We start from the raw sequence: 27,211 nt of genomic DNA on the forward strand, positions 1-27,211 counted from the left end.
AGCCCCGCCCTGCGCAGAGCCCCGGGGCGCCAGCCTGAGGCTCGGGCCGCGTTAACGGGCTGGCGAGGAGCGGGAATGTGGATGCTTTCTGTGCCGAGAGCTGGAGGGCTACGTAGCGTTCTTAGAGTTGCGAGTTTTATTTTTATTGTAACGACCTTGAAGCATTGGCACATAGGAAAGTTGTTTTCCCATCCACGGTTAGAACCATAAAGGGAGATTAGAAAGAATTGGCCTGGATTGGCTTCGTAGTAAGTTCTCTAGTACGTTGTTCTTTTGCTTTCCTAAAGAAGTGGTAAAAGTATTAAATAAAAACCAAATAGGGAGTCAACGTAAATTCTTAGATGCGATTTTTCCTGTCATTTTACCTGGCTTTAATGTGTGTGCTTCTGAAATTTCCCGGAGTTTGAGTTGTGAAATCTAAAGGCAAGAGGTCAAGAACAGTGTTTGAATAATCTTTAATAAGTTCCAGTCCTCAGATTTGAATACGAAGTCGTCGATTTGTGAAAGGCGGAAGAAAAACTAGCGGATTAAAACTGTTAACACGTTTTGGCTTACTTTGGAGAAGCAGATTTTAAAAAGCACAACCTACAGAGTTTACTCTGTTAGTATCATGGCAAAATACGAACTGGAAATTTAAATTAGTTTTTTTTTCTTTTTTCAATCCCCACAGAAACTAGCCTAGAAATTCTTGTTGCTGTTTTAATACTTATACTTTTAATGTATTCTTTTTTGGTACCGGGATTGAACTCAGGTCCTTCTGTTTGCAAGGCAGGCGGTGGAACCACTGAACTAAACCCTCAGCTTCTTTAATACTTATATTTTTGAGAATTTAAAAAAGATCTGCTAATGAAGCTTTGCGCTAATTCAGCATCATTTCATTAGCTACAGTTTAGGATCTCACTTAATATTCATAAAATTAAAAAATAAGAGGACAGATGTGTACTAGCATAATTTCCTTAGCGTTCAGTAAGTAAGGTCCTGAGGAGAGAACCCAAGGCCTGATGCTTGGTAGGCCAGAGCTTTACCTCTGAGATATATACCCTTATTCATGTACATATTTACAGAGTTTTTTTGTTGTTGTTGGTAGTTGAACCCTCCCCATCCCCCTTCTCTTTCTAGCAACCTGTTAGGGTAAAGGTTATTTTGGCGCTAATTTCGAATGAAATAAACTGCATGGTGGCACATATCTGTAACTCAGTGCTCTGGGATACTGAGGCAGCATGAAGAAAATTTGAGTCCACCCTGAACAATTTCATGACTTGGTGCGACCCTGTCTCAAAATAAGAAGTCTGTTAAAGCTGAAAAAAAAAAAAAAAAGTCTGGGGATGTAGCTGTGAAGGCCCTGGATTTGATCCCCCTTACGGGGATAGAGGTTGTTGCATGAACAAGCAACGCAAAGTCTTCCAATTCCCAGTTTAATCACACACTGTTTGTTTTTTTGGTTTTTTGAGACAGGGTCTCACTATGTAGTTGAGACTGGCCTGGAACTCACTGTGTAACCCAGGCTGGTCTCTCTAACTCACAGTGATCCTCCTGCCTTAGCCTCCCAAGTGCTGGGATTACAGGTGTGTGCCACCACGCCCGGCCACACATTGTTAAAGGTTAAAGTTTTCATGAAATATTTTAGGGAATCCTAGATGTCTATAAACTTGAGATTTGATTTAAAGTTTAAGTACAGTTGTCGATAGCAATGTCTTTCAAAGTTCTTTGAGTAAGAGTTCAAGTAACACAACTATACTTTATTTATTTTTCAATTTTGAGGCAGGATCTGGCTGAGTTGTCCTGGCTGGACTTCAACTCACTATATGCCTAGGCTGGCCTCAAATTTATGATCCTCCTGCCTCAGCCTCCTGAGAACTGGGACTGATTACAGGTGTGTAGCACCATGCCTGGTAGTTTGTCTAAATTTTAAAAACATTTTCCTGAGTTGTCTTTGAGAGTTTAGGAATGTATTTTTATTATATTACTATATTATATACAATAGACATATATACATAAAACAACAGTGAAGAAAAGGAGAAAGCCTTTTTTCAAAAAAGAAAATCTTTTAGAACCAGGCAATAGTTGCAAAAAAAACCCCCAATTATCCAATAATGCTGTTTTGAAGCTTCAATTTTTTTTTTTTTTGCAGCACTGGGGATCAAACTCAGGATCTTGTCCTTGTCAGGCAGGCTTGGTGCCACTGAGCTACATCCTCAGCCCTCCAGTTGTAGTTGTTCTATTTTGCATACTAGTATAGAGTTAAATATTTCTGTAGGTGATTACTTACATTTGACTGATTTTTTTTATAGGAAATATAATTTGTTAGCACAGCTAACAAATATTGAAAAGTTCTGTACAATTTTCTTAAAAAATGCTTTTTATTTGGCTATATTTTGATTGTTAGAATTAGCTAAGTCTATTTCACAACTAGAGAGAATATATATACATATATATATATATTTTTTGGTATCAGGAATCGAATTTGGGACCTTGTGCCTGTGAGGCAGGTGGCAGAACCACTGAGCTAAATTCCTGGCCCAGCTAGAACATAAGTTAGGAGATAAGTTTTATTGGTATAGTAGGCAAATAAGCAAAGGAGTTGAGTGTGTTTATACCTTAAAATGATAAATTCAAGCCAAGTAAATACTGCTAATTAAAAAAAGCTTTATTTAAGTGGAACATAGCTAATTAAAACCTTCAGTTAGCTAGATTGATTTTGGTGGTTTTATGTGTAGAAAAAAAGCACATAAGTCACTACTGAAAATAAAAAATTACTGAATTTATTCTATTAAAACAAGTTTTTACATTTTTTTTCCTCTCCACCTGTGGTATGGCGTGGTATTTTAATTTTCTTAAATTTTATTTTTTACTCCTTTTTATTTTTATTTTTTGTGGCACTGGGGATCAAACCTTATGAATGTTAGGCAAGTGCTCTACCACTGAACCATGTTCCCAGCCTGGCATCACTTTTATTTGTTTTTAGTTTTTAATTAATATTTTTTTGAGATGGGGTCACATTGTGTTATTTAGGCTTACCTTGAACTTCTGGACTTAAGTGATTCCCTTATATCAGCATCCTGAGTAGCTAGAACTACAGGTATGTGTCACCTCCCCGGGCTGCAGACATTTACATTCAGCTCTGTCTCTGCATATTTCCTCTCTTTCTCTCTCTCTCTCATCTTCAGACAGTGTCTTGCTGGGTAATTCACACTGGCCTTAAAAATCTCAAGTGATTCTTCTGCCTCAGCCTCGGATGATGATGATGATCATCACCTGAGTGATGATATTACAGGTGTGTGCCACCATGCCTGGCAAAAATGTGGTTTTGTTCAGTATTCTGTGTTAAGGCACAAAGATTTTCTACAACATAAAGAACTTTAATTAACTAGAATATTAAATTTTTTCAAGATTGTGATTAGCTGGCATTAAATAGTAGTTGTACTGAAACAGTGTAGTGTGTCTGCAGTTACATTTACTGTCTTAGGCCAAAATGGAATACTGTATATATAAATACCAGTTTCCCTAGCACCAAATGTACTACACCTAGCAGTTCTAGAGTTGGGAGAGGACTTAGTGTACTTGCCCTTGCATATGTGTTTTCTTTGGCTTTGTGAATCAGGAACTATCGTGACTGCCAGCTTAGATGAGGCATGCAAATGCCTCTGTTTTTGGGTGTGTTGCTCTTGCCCTTTAGAGAATGTGGTGTTTAAAAAGGAGACTGGAAAACTCAGGTCATAACTCTACTGTGAGTCATACAATATTTTCAGGAAAGTGTTTCTGTAACTTTAGTTACTTGTTTTTAAGAATTCTCTGGACAGTAAGGATGAGCCCTGAGGCTAGTTGTACCCCAGTGTTTTCAGACTGAGTCTTGCTTTATGGTGCAGGATGGCCTCCCACTCTTACACCTCCTTCCCCACCTCCCGAGTGCTGGAATTAACAGCATGCATCACCATGCCAGTCTTTACCCCACAGATGTTAAAGAGTGATCTTTGTCTCATGGGACAAAAAGACTGGAGACATTTTTGAAAGTCACAACCTGAGGGGAACACTACTGGTATCTACCAGGTATAGGCTGTGGATACTGCTAAATACTATATAACTCATAGGAGGCCCTCACCCCCGCCTTGCATGCCAAATCAGTTATCCAGCTACAAATGTCTTTTTTGTTTTGTTTTGTTTTGTTTTTTGAGACAGGGTCTTGCTGTCTAGGTCAGGCTTGCTTTGAGCTCACTAACTCACAGTCATTCGCTGGGATTACAGGTGTGCACCACCATGCCCAGCAGCCACAAATGTCAATAGTGGCAAAGTTGAAAAACCCAGATCTGTACTGTCAAAATTTTGTAATAACGGTGATTGAACCCAGGGCCTTAATGCAGAAGGGCCTAAGCACATCCTAAGCGTGTGCTCTACCACTAAGCTACACCCCCAGCTCTTTTCTTTGTCATAGTGGCCTATAATTCCAGGAAGAGTCAGTACTGTGGTATGTACATTTCTTTACAAATTCTTTCCAGGAATAATTATGACTTTCACCTTTTTCAAATTTATTTTTCATTCAACTTGGGTTGCTTTCTGTCATCCTAGTGTAGTGCTAGTCGAATGGAATGTAATTACTGTAGAAATCATTTGAACAGGCATGTGTAATCTATTGGTTAGTCTGGATGAAGGTGTGTTATGTTAGAAGTAAAGGATAACTAAATACTTCATATGTAAGTAGGAAAAATAGTGCATATAAACTATACAAATTATTAGGATGCTAATTCTTATCCAAAGATTTTCAGCATCTGTACTTGATGTTTTTTTGAGACAGGGTCTTGCTACATAGTTCAGGTTGATTTAAACTTGTGGCAGTCTTCTGTCTCAGCCTCTCAAGTGCTGGGATTACAGGCATGCACCACCATGCCTGGCTATCTTGAGCTTTTTCTATTCCATTACCATTTCTGTCCTCTACCCCCTTTCCCATTTCCAAAAGTCTGCCTTTTAGATTCCTGTCATTTTTCATTTAATTAATTGGGTTTCTCAGATAAGAAAAACCTAATATGTAGCTTTTTGGTCTGATTTATTTCACTTAACATGATCTCCAGTTCTGTGCATTTTCCTGCAAATGCCATGATTTCATTCTTTGTTGTAGTAGAATATCCCTTGTTTGTATACCATATTTTCTTTATCCATTTTTCCTGTTAACAGGCATCTAGTATGTTTCCACAGCTTAGTTATTGTGACTTGCACCACTGTAAAAATGAGTATTTATTACTGTAGTGTGCTGACTTTGTTTTGGGAATATACCGAGAAGTGGAATAACTGGATCAAATGGTATTTCTATGTTAGTTTTTTTTTTTTTTTTTGGCACCAGGGATCAAATTCAGGTCCTTGTGCTTGTGAGGCAGGTGGCAGAACCGCTGAGCTAAACCCCTGGCCCCCTGTGTTTAGTTTCTTGATGAATCACCATATTGATTTCCATAATGGGTTGTAGTACCTTACATTACCACTAACAGTGTAGCCCCCCACCATCCTTACCAGCTTCATTACTTTTGGTATTCTTGTTAATAACCATTCTGACTGGGTTGAGATGGATTTCAGTGTAGTTTTGATTTGCATATCTCTGATGGCTAAAGAAACTGAACATTTTCTCATAGACTTATTGGCCATTTGTACCTCTTTTGAGAGGTATCTGTTCTGTTCATTTGCCTACTTTCTGATTGGTTTTTAAATCTTAATCACACTATGGTAATATTGCAATTAGTGGAATAATAGTATGTATAGTACAAGGTTTCAGTGAAACAGGAATATGCATATGGGAATTCCTAGTATGTATCAGCTGCTGTGCTTTGAGATGGGTATTAGATTTATAAATAGAGATATAAGTGCTTGGAGATTTCTACCAGAGGCTGGGGGTGGTGGCACACATCCGTAATTTCAGCATTTGAGCAGCTGAAGCTGGAGGATCATCATGAGTTTGAGGCCAGCTTGGGCTCCAAGTGAGTTCAAGGCCATCCTGAACTGCATAGTGAGACCCTGTCTCAAAAAAACAAAAACAAAAACCAAACAAACAAAAACAATTTGTTCCAAATCACATTGTGACGAAGAGGTAGAGTTTACTAATTTATTCCACAATTTTTTTATTGATTGTTTGCTATATGTGAGCACTGTTCTGGGAACTTCAGGTATAGAGCATTGAGCAAATGAGAGAAAATTCCTGCCCTTATAGAGTTTGCATTTCAGAGGGGAAAAACTCAAGACTCAATCCTACTTGTCTTGATTTTAGAGTCTTTTTTTTGTTTTTTGTTTTTGAGGCAGGGTCTCACTATGTAGTTGAGACTGACCTGGAACTCACTATATAGCCCAGGCTGGTCTCGAACTCACAGTGATCCTCCTGCCTCAGCCTCCTGAGTGCTAAGATTACAGGTGTGCGCCACCATGCCCGACTAGAGTCTTTTTTAAAAAAAAAATATATGTAAATCAGGAGACTCTGAGAAGGTTGGGGTTAGGATGATAAGGACAAAGGGAAGGTCTTCATTTGAAGGTGAGTATTGGAGGATGAGTAAATGCTTCCCTGGAGTCAAGGAGGAAGAAGAATTTCAGACCTTGGGAAGGAATGGTCGCAGAGGTTGTATGTTTGAAGTTTTAGAATCAAGACAGGACCTGAATCCAAACTTCCTCTCAATAGAAAGACCAATGAGAATAAATTTTCCTAGCAGGCGAGGAAAGTAAGAAATTTAAAAATATGACGGAGAAAATGGTGAAAGACTTTGACTTATAGAATGTAGATTTTTAGCTTTGAATCATCAGTCCACAAAATTTTTGTTTGCTTTTAATGGTGCTGGAGATTGGCCCATGAATTTATACATGCTAAACAGGTGCTCTGCCGTGAGCTACATCCCTATACTACTAGACTTTTATGTAGGTGCTATCATGATGTGCTTATGTACTAAATTGGAGTGGAAGAGGTCAGCCTAAGGGATAAAGTGACATAAATGGAAATGGTGGCTTGGATAATTAGTGTGACAGGCAAGATTGAAAGATGTCCTTGCGGGTTGAACATAGCACCTTTGTACTGAGCTACATCCCCAGCCCATTTTTTTTGTTTTGAGAAAGGGTCTCACTAAATTGTTTAGTTGACTAGGCGGGGCTTGAATTTGCATCTTCTCATCTCAGCATCCCAGAGTGCTGGGATTAGAGGTCTGTGCTGCCAGGCCTGGTTTCCCTAAAGTTTTGATGAAGGGATCTAAAAGATTAGGAGGTCTATGATGAGGATAAGTCAGCAAAGGATCTTTATCTGATACCTGGAAAGGGATAAGTGAACATGAAATTTTTACATGAAAAATAGTAATGTAGCCCTGTTTCTTCAGGAAGCAAAAGATAAAGATGGTTGTTTAAATCAGAATTGTCCAGGCTGGGCTGGAACTTGCTGTCCTCCTGCCTCAACTTCCCAGAGTGATACTGGGATTATAGACATGTGCCACCATGCCTGCTGATGCTGATGACTCTTATACTACTCATGAAGCGAAATGCATGATCACTCTAACTCCCTCACAAAATCAGCTCCCCACCCCATTCTTGTGTACTTTGTTGCAGGAAGCAAGAGAGGAATAAAAACTATCTTTTTTTTTTTTTTTTGTTCAAGTGTCCACAGAAGTCAACTTAGCATATTGCACAACTGCAATACATTTTTTTCTTTTTTTTTTTTGGTACTGTGGATTGAACTCAGGACCTTGCACTTATGAGGCAGGTGGTGGCACCTCTAAGCTAAATTCCAGCCCTTTCTGCATACATTTTTTTTACTGGATTATTTCATCTTGCCTGTAGCCCATGTACTTTTTTTTTTTTTTTTTTTTTTTTTTTATATTAATTTTTTCTCCAATCATTTCATCATTCCTCTTCATACGAAGGCCATGGTCCAAGAACCCAGACCTCATGATTTCAGGAAACCCTGTTCCTCTGTGGGTGACTCCCTTAGATCAGGTCCTTACGTGCAAGGCAAGTGGCAGAACCACTGAGCTAAATCCCCAGCCCTAGCCCATGTACTCTTATCTTCTACATCTATGGTTCTGACAAGAGCCACCTGCATCCTTAGTGTAGTTACCTTCAACTGTACATATCATTCATTACAATTGCTTATTGTGTGCCTGCTGTGTATCATAATAACTATGTATCCTATTCACATTGCTGAATGTAAGGCAAGTGGCAGAACCACTGAGCTAAATCCCCAGCCCTAGCCCATGTACTCTTATCTTCTACATCTATGGTTCTGACAAGAGCCACCTGCATCCTTAGTGTAGTTACCTTCAACTGTACATATCATTCATTACAATTGCTTATTGTGTGCCTGCTGTGTATCATAATAACTATGTATCCTATTCACATTGCTGAATGTAAACTGTAATAATGAAATGGGTTGCTAGGTTTGGCTGTATCTGAAAGAGCCTCCAAATAAGTGATTTAAGCAAGACAGACATTTTTCTCTCACATAAAAATGAAGCAGTATGGCAGTTCTGTGCACAAAGTCCTAGGGCCCTGCCTTTCTCATTGCTCCAATATTCTGGGTGTTGCCAGACTATACCTCACCCAGATAACTCATTCCCAGTTTTTCAGCAAGCCAGCAGGAAGTGGGGAAACAAGTCGCCTGTATCTTTTTCATCATTTCCCATTGGTCGGAATATGGTCTTATGGTCACACTCCAGCTACCAGGTTGAGTTGGAACAGCATTTCTTCTGTATTTCTTTATATGCCCAGTGAAATACCTATTATTTAACAGGAGGGAGAAATGAATATTGGGATGACCAGCCGTCTCTGCCAGAATCAGGACTTTGTTTTATACTTCTTTCGAGTATTGCACAGTACTTAGCACTATGCTTTATCCATAAGGTCTGAATAAATTATTTTGTTAATTGTTTTGTATAAAATCCTGGAGGTCTTTAAGTCTTGGATTTATCTCCTATGGTGGCAATATGAACCCTAAAATTATCCACAGAAATTCTTTCTATCCAGGCGACAATGGAGGCAGGATAATATTAGTTGGATAGCATGATGTTTAACTTATATGTTGTTTTCCAGTCGCCTGCAAAAAATTAAAAAATGAGAAGAAACCTTTTGTTGGTGACACTGCAAGTACAAAAAGGGAGCAGCAATTCCTGTAGCTTAAATGGTAGGGCCTGGCAGTCAAGCTGATCTATCTGCTTTGCCTGCTGTGAACATGCAGCCTTCAGTGCTTCTCAGATAGAAGTCATTTAGGAAACATAGTTGTGATTTTGGCCATACCTCCCTGTCTCTACTATGCTTTACTTAAAATGTGTCCTTAAATGTGATTTCATTTATTGTTTCCTAAACTTAGCCTTCTGTGAGCAGTAATCCTTAAACTGACTTGGAATTTGCTAATGTACATATTAGGTACATAAATACTAAAATAAAAACTTTTTATTCTGTTTTTGTATGTGTGTGTGTGTGTGTGTGTGTGTGTGTGTGTGTGTGGTACCAGGCATTGAACTTGGGTCCTTGCACTTTCGAGGCAGGCAGTGGAACCACTGAGCTACATCCCTGGCCCTAAAAGCTCTTTTTAAATACCTAAAGAATCTTGATATTAATAGCACGTGTACTTAAAGAAATAGTGATTTGACCCATTCTCTAGGCCACATGGGTGGCTGTTTGTAAACTTTCCATAAATCCACAGTTACTAAGTGATTCTGAATTTATACTTTCAATTCTGGTAGGGAAAGTACTACTAGATAGTGTTTACTTTTGAACTATAGAAGCTTTATTGGAGGTGAATGGTTTGAGAGATGGTCTCACTATGTTGTTCAGGCTGGCTTTTTAAATTTTGGCAATCCTTCTGCCTCAGCCTCCCAAGTGCTGGGATTACAAGCATGTAATTACACACTTAGTAGCTCCTGAAATTTTGATTGAATTATTAACCAGCTGAAGATCTGTTCCAGCTTACTTTTGTTGAGCTGTATTTTCATTTTATTTATCTTATTTTTCAGTTTTTATTTTTTTAGTACAATGTTTACATTAAATGATTATATTCCTTGTGGGGAATTGTGCATGCATATAACACATTTTAATTCTTTTTTTATCCCCATTTTCCTCATTTTAAAAATAGGTCTCATCAGGTGTGGTGGTGCACGCATGTAATCCCAGCACATTGTGGGGCTGAGCCTGGAGGATATCAAATTTGAGCCCAGCTTGGGCAATTTAGCAATTTAGTTTAGTGATACCCTGTGTCAAACAAATAAACAAAAAAAAAGGGAACCAGGGTTGTATCTCAGTGCAGAGGCCCTGGATTCACCCTTAGTAATGATTTAAAAAAGCAGCATTGAGGGCCGGGGATTTAGCTCAGTGGTTCTGCCACCTGCCTTGCAAGCGCAAGGACCTGATTTTGATCCCCGGTACCAAAAACAAAACAAAAAAAAACCCCAGCATTGTTTATTTCATACAGTTGTTCTGAGGATTAAATAATGTATGTAAAAAGCTTTGTAGTGGAGGACAGCCTCTCTACTGTTGATGGATATTTTGTGTTATACTTTTGGACTGTCTTGCGTAAACTTGATAATGAGCATTCTTGAATGTCTTTTGGTGGTCGTATGCATTTATACTTCTTACATATTATACATACCTAGGAGTAGATCTCCTGAATGATAGCTATATTTATTTATTTATTTCTGTCGGTACCAGAGATTGAACTCAGGACTTTGCACTTGCCAAGCAGGTGTGGCGCCACTGAGCTAAATCCCCGTCCCCTTGTTTAATTTTAATATATACTGCCAAATAGTTTTCCAAAGTACCTAAACTGTGTTATATGCTCTCATCAGAAAGAATGAAAATTCCAGTTGCTCTACATTTTTTCCCATAGTTGATACTGTCTTAAAGTTTCGGTCTTCTGCTGGGAAGGCAGTGGTATTTCACTGTGGTTTTAATTTACATCTTTCTGGTAAGTAATGGTATAGAAGCACCTTTTCATAGGTTGATTGAGTATTGAATATCTGTCTTAGTCACTTTTCTTGTCCCTGGAACACAATATCCGGCATCCACAACTTAAAAGGAGAGAGATTTTTTTTTTTTGCCTAATGTTTTGTAGAGGTATCAGTCCATAGTTGTCTGTCTCCAGGGTAGAAGTAACATGGTAGAAGGGTCGAGGTAGAAGGAAGCTGCTTACCTCATGGCATCTAGGAAAGCAGAGTGAGTCAAGGAAGATCTGGGGAGGGAGATCTAATCTTTGTTTACAGTGACCTACCTCTTCTGACCAGGCCCAACCTCTTAACGGCAAGTCAGGCAAGTCAGGAACTACTGGACCTGGCTGAACTTTTCTTAATTTTATTTTTTGAGGTACTGGGGATCAAACTCAGGACCTTGTGGTTGCCAGGCAGGTACTGTGTCACTGAGCTACATCCCCAACCCTGAACTTTCTTAATTTTAAGGAAGTCAAATTTGTCATTTTTTTCCTTCTATACTTAGTGTATTTGTCTGTTTATGAATTTACCTGGAATCAAACTCAGGATCTTGCACTTGTGAGGCAGGCCCAGTGTCACTGAGCTAAATTCCTGGCCCCTGTTTATGAAATTTTTGTTCTTGATATTAAAATATTTATTTATATTTGAAACTAATTTATTTTTTCTACATTAATATAGGTGACGCCATGGAGAGTGGAAGACCTGGGCCAGTGCAAGTTGTTTTGGTTCACAAAGACCAACATTCCTTTGAGCTAGAAGAGAAAGCCTTGACCAGCATCCTCCTACAGGATCATATCCGAGATCTTGATGTGGTGGTGGTATCTGTGGCTGGTGCCTTCCGTAAGGGCAAATCCTTCATTCTGGACTTCATGCTACGGTACTTATATTCTCAGGTGAGGAAAAATTAGTTCACTTGAAGAAAGAAAATGAGATGTTTATGTGCAAAATAAGGTCATGAATTATTTTAGTATATGAGATTACTTATTTAAATTTAACAAGGGAGCTAGAGATGTAGCTCAGTGGTAAAGCACTTGATTAGCAGGTACAGGGCCCTGGCATACACAAAAAGATTTAATGGAAGTCTTTTATTTCTTTTGTAGAAGGAAGGTGGTCATTCAAGTTGGTTGGGTGACCCTGAAGAACCATTAACAGGATTTACCTGGAGAGGAGGTTCTGACCCAGAAACCACTGGGATTCAGATCTGGAGTGAAGTTTTCACTGTAGAGAAGCCAGGTGGAAAGAAGGTAAGAAAGAAAAGACTTTTCACATATTCTAGACTGTTAGCAATTCTTTAGATGTTAGCCAAAATAGAGTTTAATATGAATGTCTTATTTTTTAATACTCAGGGAGATTTTACCTTTGAACTTTCGTGGCTTAAAAAGTAGAGAAATGTTTTCATTTGCTTGTACTTTTTAATTAAAAGTCAATAGTCTTTTTTTTTTTTTTTTTTGAGACAGGGTCTCACTATGTAGTTGAGACTGACCTGGAACTCACTATGTAGCCCAGGTCAGTCTCAAACTCACAGCGATCTTCCTGCTTCAGCCTCCGGAGTGCTGGGATTACAGTCGCGGGCCACCAGCCGCCACGCCAGGCTAAAAGTCAACATTCTTTAATATGTATATCTGGCTTATTTACTTTAAATTAGCATATGAATATAGTACGTTTTATACATTTCCTTACTGGTAGACTTTTTCATTGCCTTTTTATTTATTTTTTGGTAGTATGAAAGTATGTTGGGGGGAGGAGGGACTTGAACTCAGGGCTTTTATACTGTCCTACATTCCCAACCCCTTTTAAAAATTTTTGTACTTTTGAGACAGTTTTGTTAAGTTTTCCAGGTTGGATTTGGGCTTTCAATCCTCCTGCCTCAGCCTCCTAGGGTGCTGGGATTAGAGGTGTTTCCCTCTTTCAGCTTTTCTTTTGTATCATTCTTATTACAGTGAACATCCTGATAAATATCTTCATGTATAAATGCATAATTGTGTCTTTTGTTTTTTTTAGTACTGGGATCAAACTCAGGACCCAGGGCCACTGAACTAAATTCCTGGCCCCTATTTAGTTGTGTCTTTAGGCCACAGCTTTTTAAACTATGTTCATTACCCATTATGGGTAGAGAAATCAGTCTATTGGCTTGTGACTAGCTGTTTTAAGAAGAAAGGACTGTAGGGCTGGAATTTAGCTCAGTGGCACCACACCTGCCTTGCAAGGTCCTGAGTTCGATCCCCTGAACCAAAAAAAAAAAAAAAAGGAAGGACTGGAATACAATTGAAAACAGTGGCGTGTAAGCTAAGCATGGTGGCACATGGCTGTAGTCCCAAAACTTGCCTACTTACTTATAGCTACTGACTGGTTATTCTAGCTACTTAGTTCCCTTTTTGTCATCAGTTTCCTTAGCTGTCATCAGTTTCTAATGAAAACTTCCAGTGATTTTTCACTGTATATATAAAACCAAATGTTAGACAATTCAGTTTCTTTTAAAAATATGTAGTATATTCTACTGACTGGTCTCTGTTTTTCTTTTTCTCACCTAAATAACCTAAAGATTATTTTATACTGATACACAGAACTTTTCCTTTTTTTTTTTGACAGGATCTTACTTTGTAGTCCAGGCTGGCCTTGAGCTCCATGTAGCTCAGGTGGACCTCAAACTTGTGGACTTCAGCGAGCCTTGCCAACACCTGATACCTTTTGGTTTAGCCAGTCTGTCAGGTGTGAAGTACGTCTCCTGGTAGTTTGGATTTGCATTTGCATTTCCCTAATGTCTAGTGATTCTGAGCATCTTTTCCTATGCTTATTGGCCATTTCAGTATCTTGTTGGGAAAAATCTTTATTCAAATCAAATCCATATTTTAGTTGGGTTATCTTTTTAATTTGTTTTTGGTAATGGGGATTGAACTCAGGACCTTGCATGTTTGAGGCAGGCATGGTGCCACTGAACTAAATCCTCAGCTCTGGGTTATGTTTGTTTTTATTTATTTATTTATTTTGGTTTTTGGAGACAGGGTTTCACTATGTAGTTGAGACTGACCTGGAACTCACTATGTAGCCCAGGCTGGTCTCAAACTCACAGTGATCCTCCTGCCTCAGCCTCTGGAGTGCTGGAATTGCAGGCGTGTGCCACCACCCCTGGCTTGTTTTTATTTTTTTAAAGAAGGTATTTTTTTTTGTAGTGCTGAGGATTGAATCAGGGCCTAATGGTTGCTAGCCAAGTGCTCTACCACTGAGCCATAAGCCTCAGCCTTTTAAAAATTACTTTTATTTTGAGATAGTCTTGAGGAGTTACCCATATTGCTCTTAACTTGGGATCCTCCTGCTTCAGCCTTCTGAGTAGCTGGGATTACAGGCATGTGGCACTACTTCTGGCTCTTGTCTTTGTTTTTGAGTTGTAGAAGTTCTTGACACATTCCAGATATTAGACATTTTTCTCACTTTGTGGATTGCCTTTTCACTTTGTTAATGTCTTCAAGTAAAAAAGTTATTCATTTTGATAATTATTTTTCTTTGGTTGTTTATGTGTTAGGTATTATATGTAACAAACGGTTGCCTAATGCAAGGTAACTGAGATTTAGGTGTATGTTTTCTTTGGAGAGTTTTGTGATGTTATATTTGAGTCTGATCTATTTAAAGTTAATTTTGTTTATAGTATAAAATAGGAATCCAGTATCATTCTTTTGTATATGAGTGTTTGTCCAGCCAGGATTAGGTTTTTTTTTTTTGTTTTTTTTTTGGTACCAGGGGTAGAACTTGGGTCCTTGTGCTTGTGAGGCAGGCAGTGGAACCACTGAGCTAAATCCCCAGCCCCAGGATTGGTTTTAATTGCTCATGTAATTTGATAGTACCTTTATCACAAATGAATAGAAGGTGAACCATGATTACATTTTCTGTCATTGGATTTCAGTGTATTCAGGCTAGAAACTTGATCATCTTTTCTGCCCAGGATTCTTTTGCTTTAATTTTATCTTATGTTCTACCATGGTGTTGATTAGGATAAGGAACATAAATTGAAAGGCAAACAGTGTGACAGGATTTGAATATAAACAATTGTAAGTATATTACTCCTAAGAATAACAATAGTTATATTTCATTTGTACTTATTATAAATCTTATTTTAAAATGTTTTTGACTATGAAATCTCTCTTCTTGGACTTGATAGAATCTCACAAAAAGCTTCTCTGCTGGCTTTTGCAGTAATCTAGGTTTCAATGAAGTCAGGCACTCATTTGATAAATTTACTTTTTTTGTAACTTTCATTAGTACACGTTTGCAGTAGACAAATGTACTTATCTTTCTGAGTGTGTTAAACTTTGTCCTCTCTTTGAACTACCTATGTTATGTACAGATTTGAAGATTTATGTTTAAATTATATGACTTTGAATAATGAATAACATCATATAAGGATTATAAAGTATTATGTTAACATTTTGCATACATCTTATTTTTTGAGTGCAATAGATAGACTCTTCAGCCATTTTAGAAAACCTGAGGTTTTCATAAAACCTTGTTGTATATTTATTGTTATTTTAAAATTTTTATTAGTATGTGTCTGCAGTATATACATAATGGTTACATTTATCATGGGGAGTTGGTATATTTACTCAACTAATTCTTTTTTCTTCCCTTCGCCTCCTTTCATCCTTGTATTTTATAGAGATCAGTGGTGGTAGCCTAGACCCACCATGTAGCATCTTTGTTGTATTCTGTCTTTTGTGAAGGCTGAAATAAACATTAATTAATTTTCTTTCTTTGTTTTTTTTTTTTTTTGGTATCGGGGATTGAACTTGGGGCCTTGCGCTTGTGAGGCAGGCGTTGGAACCACTAAGCTAAATCCCTACCCCCTCTTTCTTTTCTTTTGGGTACTGGGATTGAACTCAGGACCTTCTGTTTGCGAGGCAGACATGGCACCACTAAGCAAAATCCCTGGCCCAAATGTTAATTTTCTTAATGTGAAACAACCAGGAAACATTAGAAATTGCAGGAATGAATATAGTCTTGCAGATAAATGACAAAAATATCTCAGCCCATAAGATTAAACTTGCTGGGTGTGGTGGCATATGCCTGTAATCCCAGCACTCAGGAGGCTGTGAGGCAAGAGGATTGCCCTGAGTTTGGGGCCAGCCTACGCTACACAGTAAGACCCTGTCTAAAAAAGGAAAATTAAATTTAAGTCAGTTCTTTAAATTTCTTTTTCAACATTATCAGTAACAACAAAAACATGAATGGCTGGCTGATGGTGGTAGTTGGCTAATTGGCTGATAATGAGCTAATGGACTTCAGTATTGGACTTTTTCATTGTAGGGCAATGCATGTTGTTCTGTATGCCTGTTTTATAACATCTTACCAGGTCACAACACATCCTCTACAGCAAAGTGCTTGAGTCCGAGCAAGAGCAAGGCACCTAAGTAATTGCACTTTTCTAGGAGCTGTGAGCAGGGATTAAAGGCTCATGTAACAAATATATTCTTTACATGTCCCTCCTTTTCACTTTAACCCATTTGTATGTTTTTTGAGATAGGGTCTGGCTATGTAGTTAAGACTAGTCTTGAACTTTCTATGTAGCCCAGGCTTGCCTTGAACTTGCAGTGGTTCTCCTGCCTTAGTCTCCCCAGTGCTGTGATTACAGGTGTGCACTACCATGCTCAGCCCGTTTGTGTGTTTTTTTTCTTTTTTTGTTTAGGTTGCAGTTGTTCTGATGGATACCCAGGGGGCATTTGACAGTCAGTCAACTGTGAAAGACTGTGCTACCATCTTTGCTCTGAGCACCATGACTAGTTCTGTTCAGGTAAAACCGCTTGACTGGAAATAAAAAAGGAAATGCAGTAAATGGAGAACATCTAGTTTTAGTTACTGTGTTATTAACAAGATTCCTTGGATGATATAGAAATATTCTTTTAGATATACATGTAATTTCTTAGGAATTCAAGAGAAGCTAAATTATTTTTCTGTTTTGATGGTAAATTATATAAAACATGTTTCCAAAAAAGCCAAAAACATGGAAATTGAAATTATATCAGTTTGTCATATAGAAAATAGTAAGCACTAGAAAACTATGAAAACAGGCTTACAGTTTTCCAACAGACAGATAATATTACTGTTTGAACAGGCTTCATATTGTATACAAATCTTCTTTTTTTTTTTGGTACTGGGGATTGAACTCTGGACCTTGTGCTTGTAAGGCAGGCATGGTACCACTGAGCTAAATCCCCAGCCCTACAAATCTTTAATTGTGCAAAACTTCTGTTCAGTGCTGTAGACTTTTTTGGGATTTGAAGTAAGCCCTGAATTCTTGTTTTCTAGATATACAATTTGTCCCAGAACATTCAAGAAGATGATCTTCAACAGCTGCAGGTAGTTATTCCTCATATACTTTAACATTATATTATATCATGTTAAACTTTTAAGATTAAGAAAAATAAGGGTAGAGTGTTTAGCTCAGTGGCACTGTGCCTGCCTGACAAGTTTAAGGTCCTGAGTTCAATCCCTGGTACTGCAAAAATAATTGGGTAGTTTTTGGTAAACAGAATGTGAGGGAAGGTTTTTGGTTTATAGTAATCCTGTACTTTGTATATATTGCTGAAGTGGATCAGAGTGGTCAGAAAGGCCTTACTGATTTGGGCACAGAGTGGAAGAGAGTGGGTAACTAAGTCGTTGAGGTACATCATGGGGAAAGTATTAAAGGAGAGGGAGCAGCAAGGATGGTCTGAGGTGGAGTGGAGCAAGGTGACTGATAAGTTGGGTTGGAGTGTGTGATGGAAGGGGCTAAATGATGAAGTCAGAGAGGCAGTGAGGTCTACATCATGTGGGATTTGAGCTTTTCCCTGGGGGAGATGGGAGCCAAGAGAGTTTTGAGCAGAGGAATGATGTTGTGAGTTACTGTAAAAAGATCACTGGCTGCCTTTTTCAGAACAGATTTTTAGCAACACTTGGGAGGCTGAGACAGGAGGATTGCTGTGAGTTTAAGACCAGCCTGAAATGCATAGCAAAACCCTGTCTCAAAAAGACAAAAAACGAAACAAAACAAAAATAGATCTTTTAGGAAGGCAGAAATGCGTTTAGTGAGACCGGTCATGGAGTTGTTGCAATATTCAGGTGAGGTTAAAAAATTAATATTTGTTAAGTGCATAGTACAATGTTAAATGCTTGGAAAATAGTATGTGCTTAATAATTGCTAGCCATTGTTACTGTTATTATGTATTCTTATTTAACATCTTGTCTATGGCAGCATTTCTCATCTGTTTTTCTGGGTTATCCAAGGTTGGCTCTGATTCCTGGCATGCTTCTCTAATTTCTGCTTCCCTTGCCAACATTGAAGGAAACATCAAAACTTGAGTGAGGGGGTCATTATTTTTCTGGTATTGGGGATCGAACTCAGGACCTTGCACTTGAGAGGCAGGCACAGTGCCACTGAGCTAAATCCCTGGCCCAATGGGTCATTATTAATAGGGAGTTTAAATTAGATTCATGTTCCTGTCTTTTAAAAATAAATAGAGCAAATCATTCTTAAATATTGGCCTCTAGGGCCGGAGATTTAACTCAGTGGCGCCTACCTGCCTTACAAGCACAAGGTCCTCAGTTTGATTCTTGCTACTGGAAAAAAAATAATTGGCCTGCAGTGATGCTAATATAGCAACTGTTGCACTATGCAATCAATGCTCTCTACTAGTTTTTGACTCAGTAGTTGAGAATTGTAGCTCTATATTACATTTCCATCATAATTTGCATCACATCCAAGCCTTGGTTTGTTCTTCAGCACAGTCTATTTAACATGGTGTCCGTTATCAATTATGATTTTTCATTTTATTCAGTCTTCTCTAATAAAGCAAATGTTCATAGTTCCTACAGAATTAAATTGTTTAATTCTTGTAACTTTTGAAATACCTTCCCTTTATCTCTCCTACTTCAATCTGAGATATTCTTTGAACTCAAATTTAAAAAGAATCCCATTTATTTTTATTTTTATTTTTTTTTTTTGAGACAGGGTCTTGCTGTGTAGTCTGTAGTCTAGACTGGCCTCCAACTCATAGTGATCTTCCTGCTTCAGCCTCCCAAGTGCTGGGATTACAGGTGTATGCCATGATGCCCAGCTCACATTTCCTTTAAGATTTACCTAAGCTAGTGTTTGGAGCACTGATTATTTTAATTTTTTTGTGGTACTGGGGATTGCCTTTGTCCTGAGCTACATCCCTAGTACTTTTCATTTTTTCATTTTTTGAGACATAATCTCACTGAGTCAGAAAGTTGCCTAGGCTGGGCTCAAACTTGCCAATGTTTTGCCTCAGTATCTCAGAATGCTAGGGTTACAAGTGTTTGCCACCATGTCCAGCTTACTTATATTCTTTTTCTTTTTTTCAGTACTGGGGATTGAACTTGGGTCCTTGGGTTTGTGAGGCAGGAGGCGGAACCACTGAGCTAAATCCCCAGCCTGCTTACTTATATTCTTGAGTCTCATTAACTGACTGGATGTAGTTGTAAGAGTTTGGGGACATATTAAAGTTTGGAAATTTTCTCAGTGAACGACATTTTAAATTTTCTCAATATTAAGTATATAATGTGAAACTGCTTTTTGTGGTAAAAGCAGCAGTTACATAATTTGAAGTGGAAGAGTTTGGGGGTTGAGATAGAAGCAGATGTTATGAATAACTTGTATATTTCTAGGTTGAGAAAGGGAATTCTGGAAGAGAACCTGTGTTTGGAAGGGGAAGTAGAGATGTCTGGAATTGAAGTCTTGGTGGGGGCAAAAGAATAGTAATGATAGGAATAGTTCAGTAGTTTTTTAAAAAAGATTGAGGAGACTGTAATAAGAGTATAATATTCAAATTTATGACTTTGATTGTAGAACTCTTATGGGTGACAGAATCCAAGATGTGGATATATTGGAGTGGAAAAGATCTTGGAAGTTGGTTGGCATGGAGTTGTGAGGCAAGGATTAAACAAAAATCCCTATTTTGGTGGAGGGAAAATGTCAGGATAAGGACAGGTGTTAAAAGTTCCCAGTAAGAGGGAATGACCAGTGGTTAGTAGATGGACTAAGTGGTGAGGAAGGAGGGAAAAAGGTATGTATAAGAAGTGCTAAAGATCCAAGGAATAAGCTTTTTGCAAGACAATAGAAAATAATGGTTTAAAAGTAACAAAGGTAAACGAGCTTCAGGAGTCATCAGCTCCACAGTTTGATCCTGAGACACATGGAGTGTGAAAGAATAATAGTCACTATGTGTAGAAATACACCCTTGACATACTGACTTCAGTTCCTTTGGATATATACTCTGTGGTGGGATTGTTAGATCATGTGGTAGTTATGTTTTTAATTTTTTTGAGGAATCACCATACTGTTTTCCATAAGGGCTGTACTATTTAGTACTTCTCTTTAGAGGCAACCACTTAACATTGCTTTTTGGTGTTACTGAGGATGTAACCTGAGGTTTCATGCAGGGCTGTCTTCTAGCCCTCCTTGTAGATTTTTTTTCTTTTTTTTCACTCTGGATCTTGCTATGTACTTCAGGCTGACCTTGAACTTGATATGTAGTCCAGACTGGTCTTGAACTCATGGCAATCCTCACCCTTCACAGTGCTGGGATTATCAGCCTAAGAACATGTTTATACTCCTCCTTTCTGATCTTTCTGATTTAAAAAAACTTTTTTGGTACGAGGTTCTATCTCAGGTCCTTGCACTTGTGAGGCAGACAGCAGAATCACTGAGCTAAATCCTCGACCCTCCTCCTTTCTGATTTAAAAAATTTAAATATTGATAACTCTTTACTTTCTCCATCCTTCAACCCATCCTTCCTCTCTTATTTCAATAGTTATATTACAACTTTTTTTTTTTTGTGGTATGGGGATTGACCTTGTGGACCTTGTGCTTGTGAGGCAGATGTGGCACCACTGAGCTAAATCCCCAGCCCGATATTTGGTTTTAAAAGTCCATATTTATCTAATTGTATGGGTACGTATGAGGTGTGATAGAAAAATATGGTGTGTGCTTAAATAAAAAATTATTACAATAAAAGACACATTGCCATTAAAATCCCTCAGAATGCTCCCCCTCACTTTGAACATACTTATCCCATTGTTCTTGCTACTGTACTTTCTAAAGAAGTTCTGGAAGTCATCTTTCATGTCTCTAGTTACGCTGTTTTGTCTGCCTTGATATCCTGAATCTATTCAAAACATTTCCCTTTCATGGTTATTTTGACTTTAGGGAAAAGCCAGAAGTCACACAGTGTGAGATCTGGTGAATAGGGCGGACAAGGACACGGTTTCTATGAAGTCTTCCTTTCAGTTGGATGGCAGTTTGCAGTAGCATTCACTGCAGTTTTATGTTTTGGTACCAGGGATCAAACTCAGCATCTTGTACTTACTAGGCAGGCGCTTTGCCGCTGAGCTAAATCTCTGGCCCTCACAACATTTTTTTTTAATACCTTGTAAAGACACTCACAAAAGAGGATTTCCAGAACTACTTAAGAAAGTGACACAGGGCTGGGGATTTAGCAAAAAAAAAAAAAAAAAAAAAAAAAAGTGACAAGAATGATGGGCTAAGTGGTTTTAGAATGAGGGGGAATGTTTCGAGGAGCATTAACAGCAGTGTGTCTTTTACTGTAATAAGTTTTTTTAGCTGCAGATATTCTCTGTTTTTTTTAATCACACCTGTGTATAGTTGGCCTTCCATTTCCAAAGGTTTCTCATCCATGGATTCAACCAACCTTGGATTGAAAATATTTGAAAAAACTATTGAGTCTGTACTGAATATGCCCAGGCTAATTAATTGATTAATTAATTTTTTGAGACAGGGTCTTGCTATACAGTTCAGGCCAGCCTTGAACTCACTATGTAGCCCACTCTGGCCTCAAACTCAGGGGAATCCTCCTGCCTTAGCCTCCTGAGGCATAGTATTTATTTTGAATTTGACACTATGAGTAATTTGGAGATGACAAAGGATGTGTGTAGGTTATATGCAAATACCTTGCCACTTTATGTAAGGGATTTGAGGATCTACAGGTTTTGTGTCTGGGTGTCCCGGACCCATGAATGCTTGTACGTGTTCTTTACAGGCCCATTGTGAACTATGATTATATTTCTTGTAATTAATTACCTTTTCCATTTCAGCTTAGTTGTTTTTTTTTTATGATGATTACTAATGTGTCCACAGATTTGTAACACTTTGAAGCACCATCTAACAGTAAGGCTTGCTTTATCTTTCCCAAGGGAGGTCTCACTCCTGGGCACTGAGCCCTGCTGTAGTCTGTGCTGCCTTGTATAGACACAGTTGTCATTCAGCGGCCTTCCTTTGCCACAGTCCTGGCAATTTCTTTTCAGTTTCCACCTCAGTTGGTTCCCATTTAATCTTCTGATTATTCACTCGATTCTACTCATTCTCTAGTAGCTTCCTGAAAAAGGATGCATAGGAGGTAACTTTTTTTGAGGTCTTAAATATGAACATATTTTATTGAGTCTAATTCTAGAAGTAGAGAATGGAACTCGTTTTCTATTAGGGTTATGAAGGTATCGATTGCATCATTGTCTTGTAGCTTCCAGGGTTGCTGCTGAAGTCTTGTAATATCTCAGTCTGGATCATTTGTATGTTACCTTTTTGTTTCCGGAGCTTGTAAGATCTTATTTTTGGCATGTTTTCATGGTAATGTGCCTTAGTTTGAGGTTTTTTTTCATTCTTTGTAAATCATTCTCAAATCAGATGTTGAAATTAAGAAATAATAAGGTACTGTTAAAAGCGACATGGAGAATGCCATAAAAGGACTTTGCAGAGCTGGGTTTGCAAGATGCTCTTCACTTGGCTGGAAGGGTTGCATGAATTTTAGTTCCTTTCCAGCCTTAGCCAATGTGTCAGTTGTCCATTGAGGGGTAAGGCCTTACTATATACCAAGGATACTGACTGCTCTTCTGGAATTAAATGTTCATTGTAAAGGTAGATCCTAGCAAGGGCAAGTAAAGGTGTACTACCTTAGTGTTGAGTGTTAGGGAGAAAAAATTTAAAAAGGGACATGAGTAAGAAATACTATGTGGTAATAACCTCAGTTAATGCAAACGTGTGCCATAATGTGAACCAAGACGAATAATGTCAACAAGAATGAAAGATGGGATAGAGTGGAGGAGGGAGGGAGGGGAAGGAAAGGGAATTTAAAAAAGGAAGTAAGCTTTAGTATGTACTTGAAACCACTCCCCAAGATGATTGTAAATTGCATGTACTGGAAACATATTTTAAAAAATGGGGGCTGGGATTTAGCTCAGTGGTTCCACTGACTGCCTCGCAAGTACAAGGTCCCAAGTTTTGATCCCCAGTACCATAAAGAAAAATGGGCTGGGGATGTAGCGCAGTGGTGCTGTGCCTGCCTGGCAAGCACAAGGTTCTAAATTCAATCCCCAGTACTGGGGGCAGCAGGGGGAAAGACTATGTGGAAGGCTGTGATCTTTTCTTTTTAGGTGGTTGGCCATGGAAGCCTCCTTGAAAAGGAGCCATTTGACCTTCCTTGCAAATGCAAGGTCCTGAGTTTGATCCCCAGTACCAAAAAAAAAAAGAAAAGAAAAGAAAAGAAAAGGAGCCATTTGCATAAAGACTTGAAGAAGTGAGGCAGCTGATTAAGAGTTTCTAGGGGAGGAACATTAAAAGCAAAGGGACCGAGCATGGTGGTGCACACCTGTAATTCCAGCACTCGGGAGGCTCAGGCAGGAGGATCGCTGTGAGTTCGAGACCAGCCTGGTCTACATAGTGAGTTCCAGGTCAGTCTCAACTATACAGTGAGACCCTGTCTCAAAAAAAGCAAAGGGGCTAGGGAATGGGGATTTAGCTCAGTGGTTCTGGCGCCTGCCTTGCAAGTGCAAGGGCCCAAGTTCGATCCTTGGTACCCCCCCAAAAAAAAAAACAAAGGAAAGGGGCCAGGTGTGGTGGTACATGCCTGTAATCCCAGTACTCTGGAGGCTGAGGTTGTGAGTTCAAGGCCAATCTCCTCTATATAGTGAGTTCAAGGTCAGCCTGAACTACACAGTGAGACTTGTCTCAAAAAACCAACCAAGCAACAAATAAAGCAAAGGGAAGAGCCAAGACAGAGGCTCTGAGGCAGCAGTATGACCAGTGTGTTTGAGACACAGTTGGAGGGAGAGTAAGGCTGGATTACACTGTATGGACTGGCTTTAATACTGAGGGTGCAGGGTTAAGCATAGAGGGGTGCTGTTGCCTAACCTTACAACAGAGCTACTGTGGCTATTGTTTTGAGAAAAGTCTAGGGAGGCCAGGGCTGAAGTGGTAAGACTAGTTGGGAGATTACTGTGGTATTCTGGACCTTGTGGAATTAATGAGTGGTTGAATTTTGAATTTGCTGATGTATCGGGATGTAGAATGTGAGAGTGAGGAATAATCAAGATTATTTTAAGGTTCACGGCTCCTATGGGCTCTTTTTTTTTTAGACAGGGATTCACTATGTAGCTCAGGATGGCCTTGAGCTCACTATGTAGCTCAGGCTATCTTCGAACTCACAGAAATCCTCCTGCCTCAGCCTCCCAAATGCTGGGATTATAGGCATGTGCCACCATGCCTAGCTTCCTGTGGGCTTTATAAACTACAGAACTTGGTTTCAATGTAAGTAATATCTAGTCTGTTAAATGAGCACTTTGCTAAAGGATAGCATAGAAGTATTTTAAATAATTTTGATTATAACACAAATTTTCTTTCTTAAAGCTCTTCACCGAATATGGTCGTCTGGCAATGGATGAAATTTTCCAAAAACCCTTCCAGGTACAATATTAACTATGATTATAATTCATATCTTTGTTTTAGTTTGCAGAGCATCAAACTTCAGCTCATAGATCAAATCTGGCATTCTACCTGTTTGTTTTTATGACCTATGAACTAAAGATGGTTTTTATGTACGTATATATACATTTTGTGCAGTGCTGGGGATCAAACCCAGGACCTCATGCAATGCTAGTAGGCAAGTGCTCTGCTCTTAAGCTACATCCCAAGAACTGGCTTTTGTATTTTTAATGTTTGAAAAAGAAAAAGATGAATATTTCATGACATGTAAATTATCTGAAGTTCAAATGTCAGCATCCATACCTAAAATATTAGTGGCATATTTATTTTATCTGTTTATGCATCAGCTGTGACTGCCTTCTTGCTACCGCAGCAGAACTCAGGAGCTGCTTAAGATATTTACTCTCTGGCTCTTACTAGAAGACATTTGCTGACCTGCACTTTAGCCTCTTGTGAGGCTAGTGGTGCCTCAATATGTGATCATTATTTCTTTTCCCCCTTTATCGGGGGATTCAGTTAGTACTACAGGTGCCTGCCAAACTGTGCTGTTTCTTTTTTCTTTCTGATATAAATAGCAGATCTCATTATTAGTTGGTGCCACTTTGTTTGCTCTCTTGTCCTTTACTGAGTTCTCCCTACTTGCTTTTAGGGCAGAGCCCCAAATTTATGTTGTCCACTAGTCTCTTCAATAACCTTTGGGGATGAAACTAGCAGTTGAGATATATTGACTTCATATTTAGCTTAGATGTGTCCTTCTAGTGTTTATAAAGTTTCTGTATTATGGAATAGATAAATCTTTCAGCACATGTCTTTGTCCCCTTTGGGGAAATTGGTGTTATGCAGACATATACTGCAGTTATTATCTTGAAAATGCATTCATGCAAAGTCATAATATATTTTACTCTCTTGTTAAATAGACACTGATGTTTCTAGTTCGAGACTGGAGTTTCCCTTATGAGTATAGCTATGGACTACAAGGAGGAATGGCATTTTTGGATAAACGTTTACAGGTAAGTAGGAATAATTTGTGGTGTAGAATTGCCTAAAAGCATTAATGACTTTCTTATTTGCCTTTGGATATTGAATTTAAAGCAGATTATTGAAAATGATACTATGTGTGTTAAATATGTATGAATATTAGTGTAAATGAATATTATTTATTCTTGATAAAATTAAAGAACGTGGGTAATGTCCAGCAGTTGTAGAGAACAATTCTAGTCAAGAGCCTAAGTATGATTATAATTTGTGTTTCACATTTTAAACCAGGTTCTAATGTACCTTTGTTTGTTTATTTATTGGCAGAGTCTTACTATGTAGTTGCTGGCCTCGAACTCAAAGCCAGCCTCCTGCCTCATCCTCCCAAGTGTTGGGAATATAGATGTGTGCCTCCATGCTCAGCTTAATGTGCCTTTAGAATGTGACATTTAGAATTTTAGTTGTTATAGTCTTTTTTTTTTTTGAGACAAGGTCTTGCTCTGTTAGTCCAGGATAGCCTTGAATTCACTATGTAACCCAGGTTGGCCTTTAACTCAGCAGTGATCCTCCTGCCTCAGCTTCTCAAGTGCTGGGATTATAGGCGTGTGCCACCATGCCTGGTAGTTTGGCATGGATATAAACAAACCTATCCTGTTCCCCCAAAAACAAAGCACAGGAGTCCTTTGTCAGTCATTGCTAGATCCTCCTTCCTTCCTACAAACCTCCTTTTGTCCTTCTTAAGCATTGTGCAATACAGTTAAAAAAACAAACAAGCTCTTTATTACCTGTCTCTAATTATAGGAGCCAAGTGTAGTTAATCACACTCATACAATTATTTTTTCTGAGGGTTCTGAGTTTTCCATCAGAGTTGGAAAGTCTTCTTTCCTTTGTCCTCACACTGGTGATTCCTGGTGAAGAACACCAAATAGCCTTTGGTTGGTAAATTGTTGGTCTTTGTTGGCAGGTAAAAGAACATCAACATGAAGAAATTCAGAATGTTCGAAATCACATTCACTCGTGTTTCTCCGATGTTACCTGTTTTCTCTTACCACATCCAGGCCTCCAAGTGGCCACAAGCCCTGACTTTGACGGGAAATTGAAAGGTGTGTTATAGATGTTGTTGTTCCAAATGTGTGACTTGGTCTGTGGAATTAAATAATAACCAGTAAATGTCAATTAAGAATCGAGTGATTGCTAGCAGGTGTGGTAGTGCACACCTGTAATCTCACCACTTGGAAGGCTGAGGCAGGTGGATCACTGTGAATTCAAACCCAGCCTGGGATACATAGCAAGACCCTGTGTTAAAAAAAAAGTGAATGCTTAAGAGAAATATCCTGGTCTCTTAGAAAGAGTATTTAGAGTCTAGTTCATATTTTGCTCCTAATTTACTGTGACCATCAGAATTAGTTTACATCTGTTTATCTGAAATTATGATGGTTATATCCATCAGTGATCTCTTTTCCTTCCTTTTTCCTTTTTCTTCCTTCTTTCCTTGTGTGTGTGTGTGTGTGTGTGTGTGTGTGTGTGTGTGTGTGTGTGTGTGTTTGAGACAGGGTCT

The 27,211-nt window shown here is 38.6% G+C and overlaps 1 protein-coding gene across 2 annotated transcripts in view; it reads left to right on the forward strand.

Moving 5' to 3' along the window:
• The window catches only part of Atl3 (atlastin GTPase 3), a 48,309-nt gene that overhangs the window by 1,110 nt on the left and 19,988 nt on the right, over positions 1-27,211 (forward strand). For both annotated transcript variants that reach the window (XM_010636122.3, XM_010636121.3), the window contains exons 2-8: positions 11,601-11,815; positions 12,023-12,166; positions 16,597-16,701; positions 17,217-17,267; positions 24,604-24,660; positions 25,596-25,688; positions 26,618-26,756. In XM_010636122.3, coding sequence (XP_010634424.1) covers positions 11,609-11,815; positions 12,023-12,166; positions 16,597-16,701; positions 17,217-17,267; positions 24,604-24,660; positions 25,596-25,688; positions 26,618-26,756 — 796 coding nt within the window. In that variant the 5' untranslated portion in view covers positions 11,601-11,608. The remainder of the gene's footprint in view (positions 1-11,600; positions 11,816-12,022; positions 12,167-16,596; positions 16,702-17,216; positions 17,268-24,603; positions 24,661-25,595; positions 25,689-26,617; positions 26,757-27,211) is intronic.

The sequence above is a fragment of the Fukomys damarensis genome, unplaced genomic scaffold (genome assembly GCF_012274545.1).
Source record: "Fukomys damarensis isolate Sample0158 unplaced genomic scaffold, DMR_v1.0_HiC HiC_scaffold_27, whole genome shotgun sequence".
Lineage (NCBI taxonomy): Eukaryota > Metazoa > Chordata > Mammalia > Rodentia > Bathyergidae > Fukomys > Fukomys damarensis.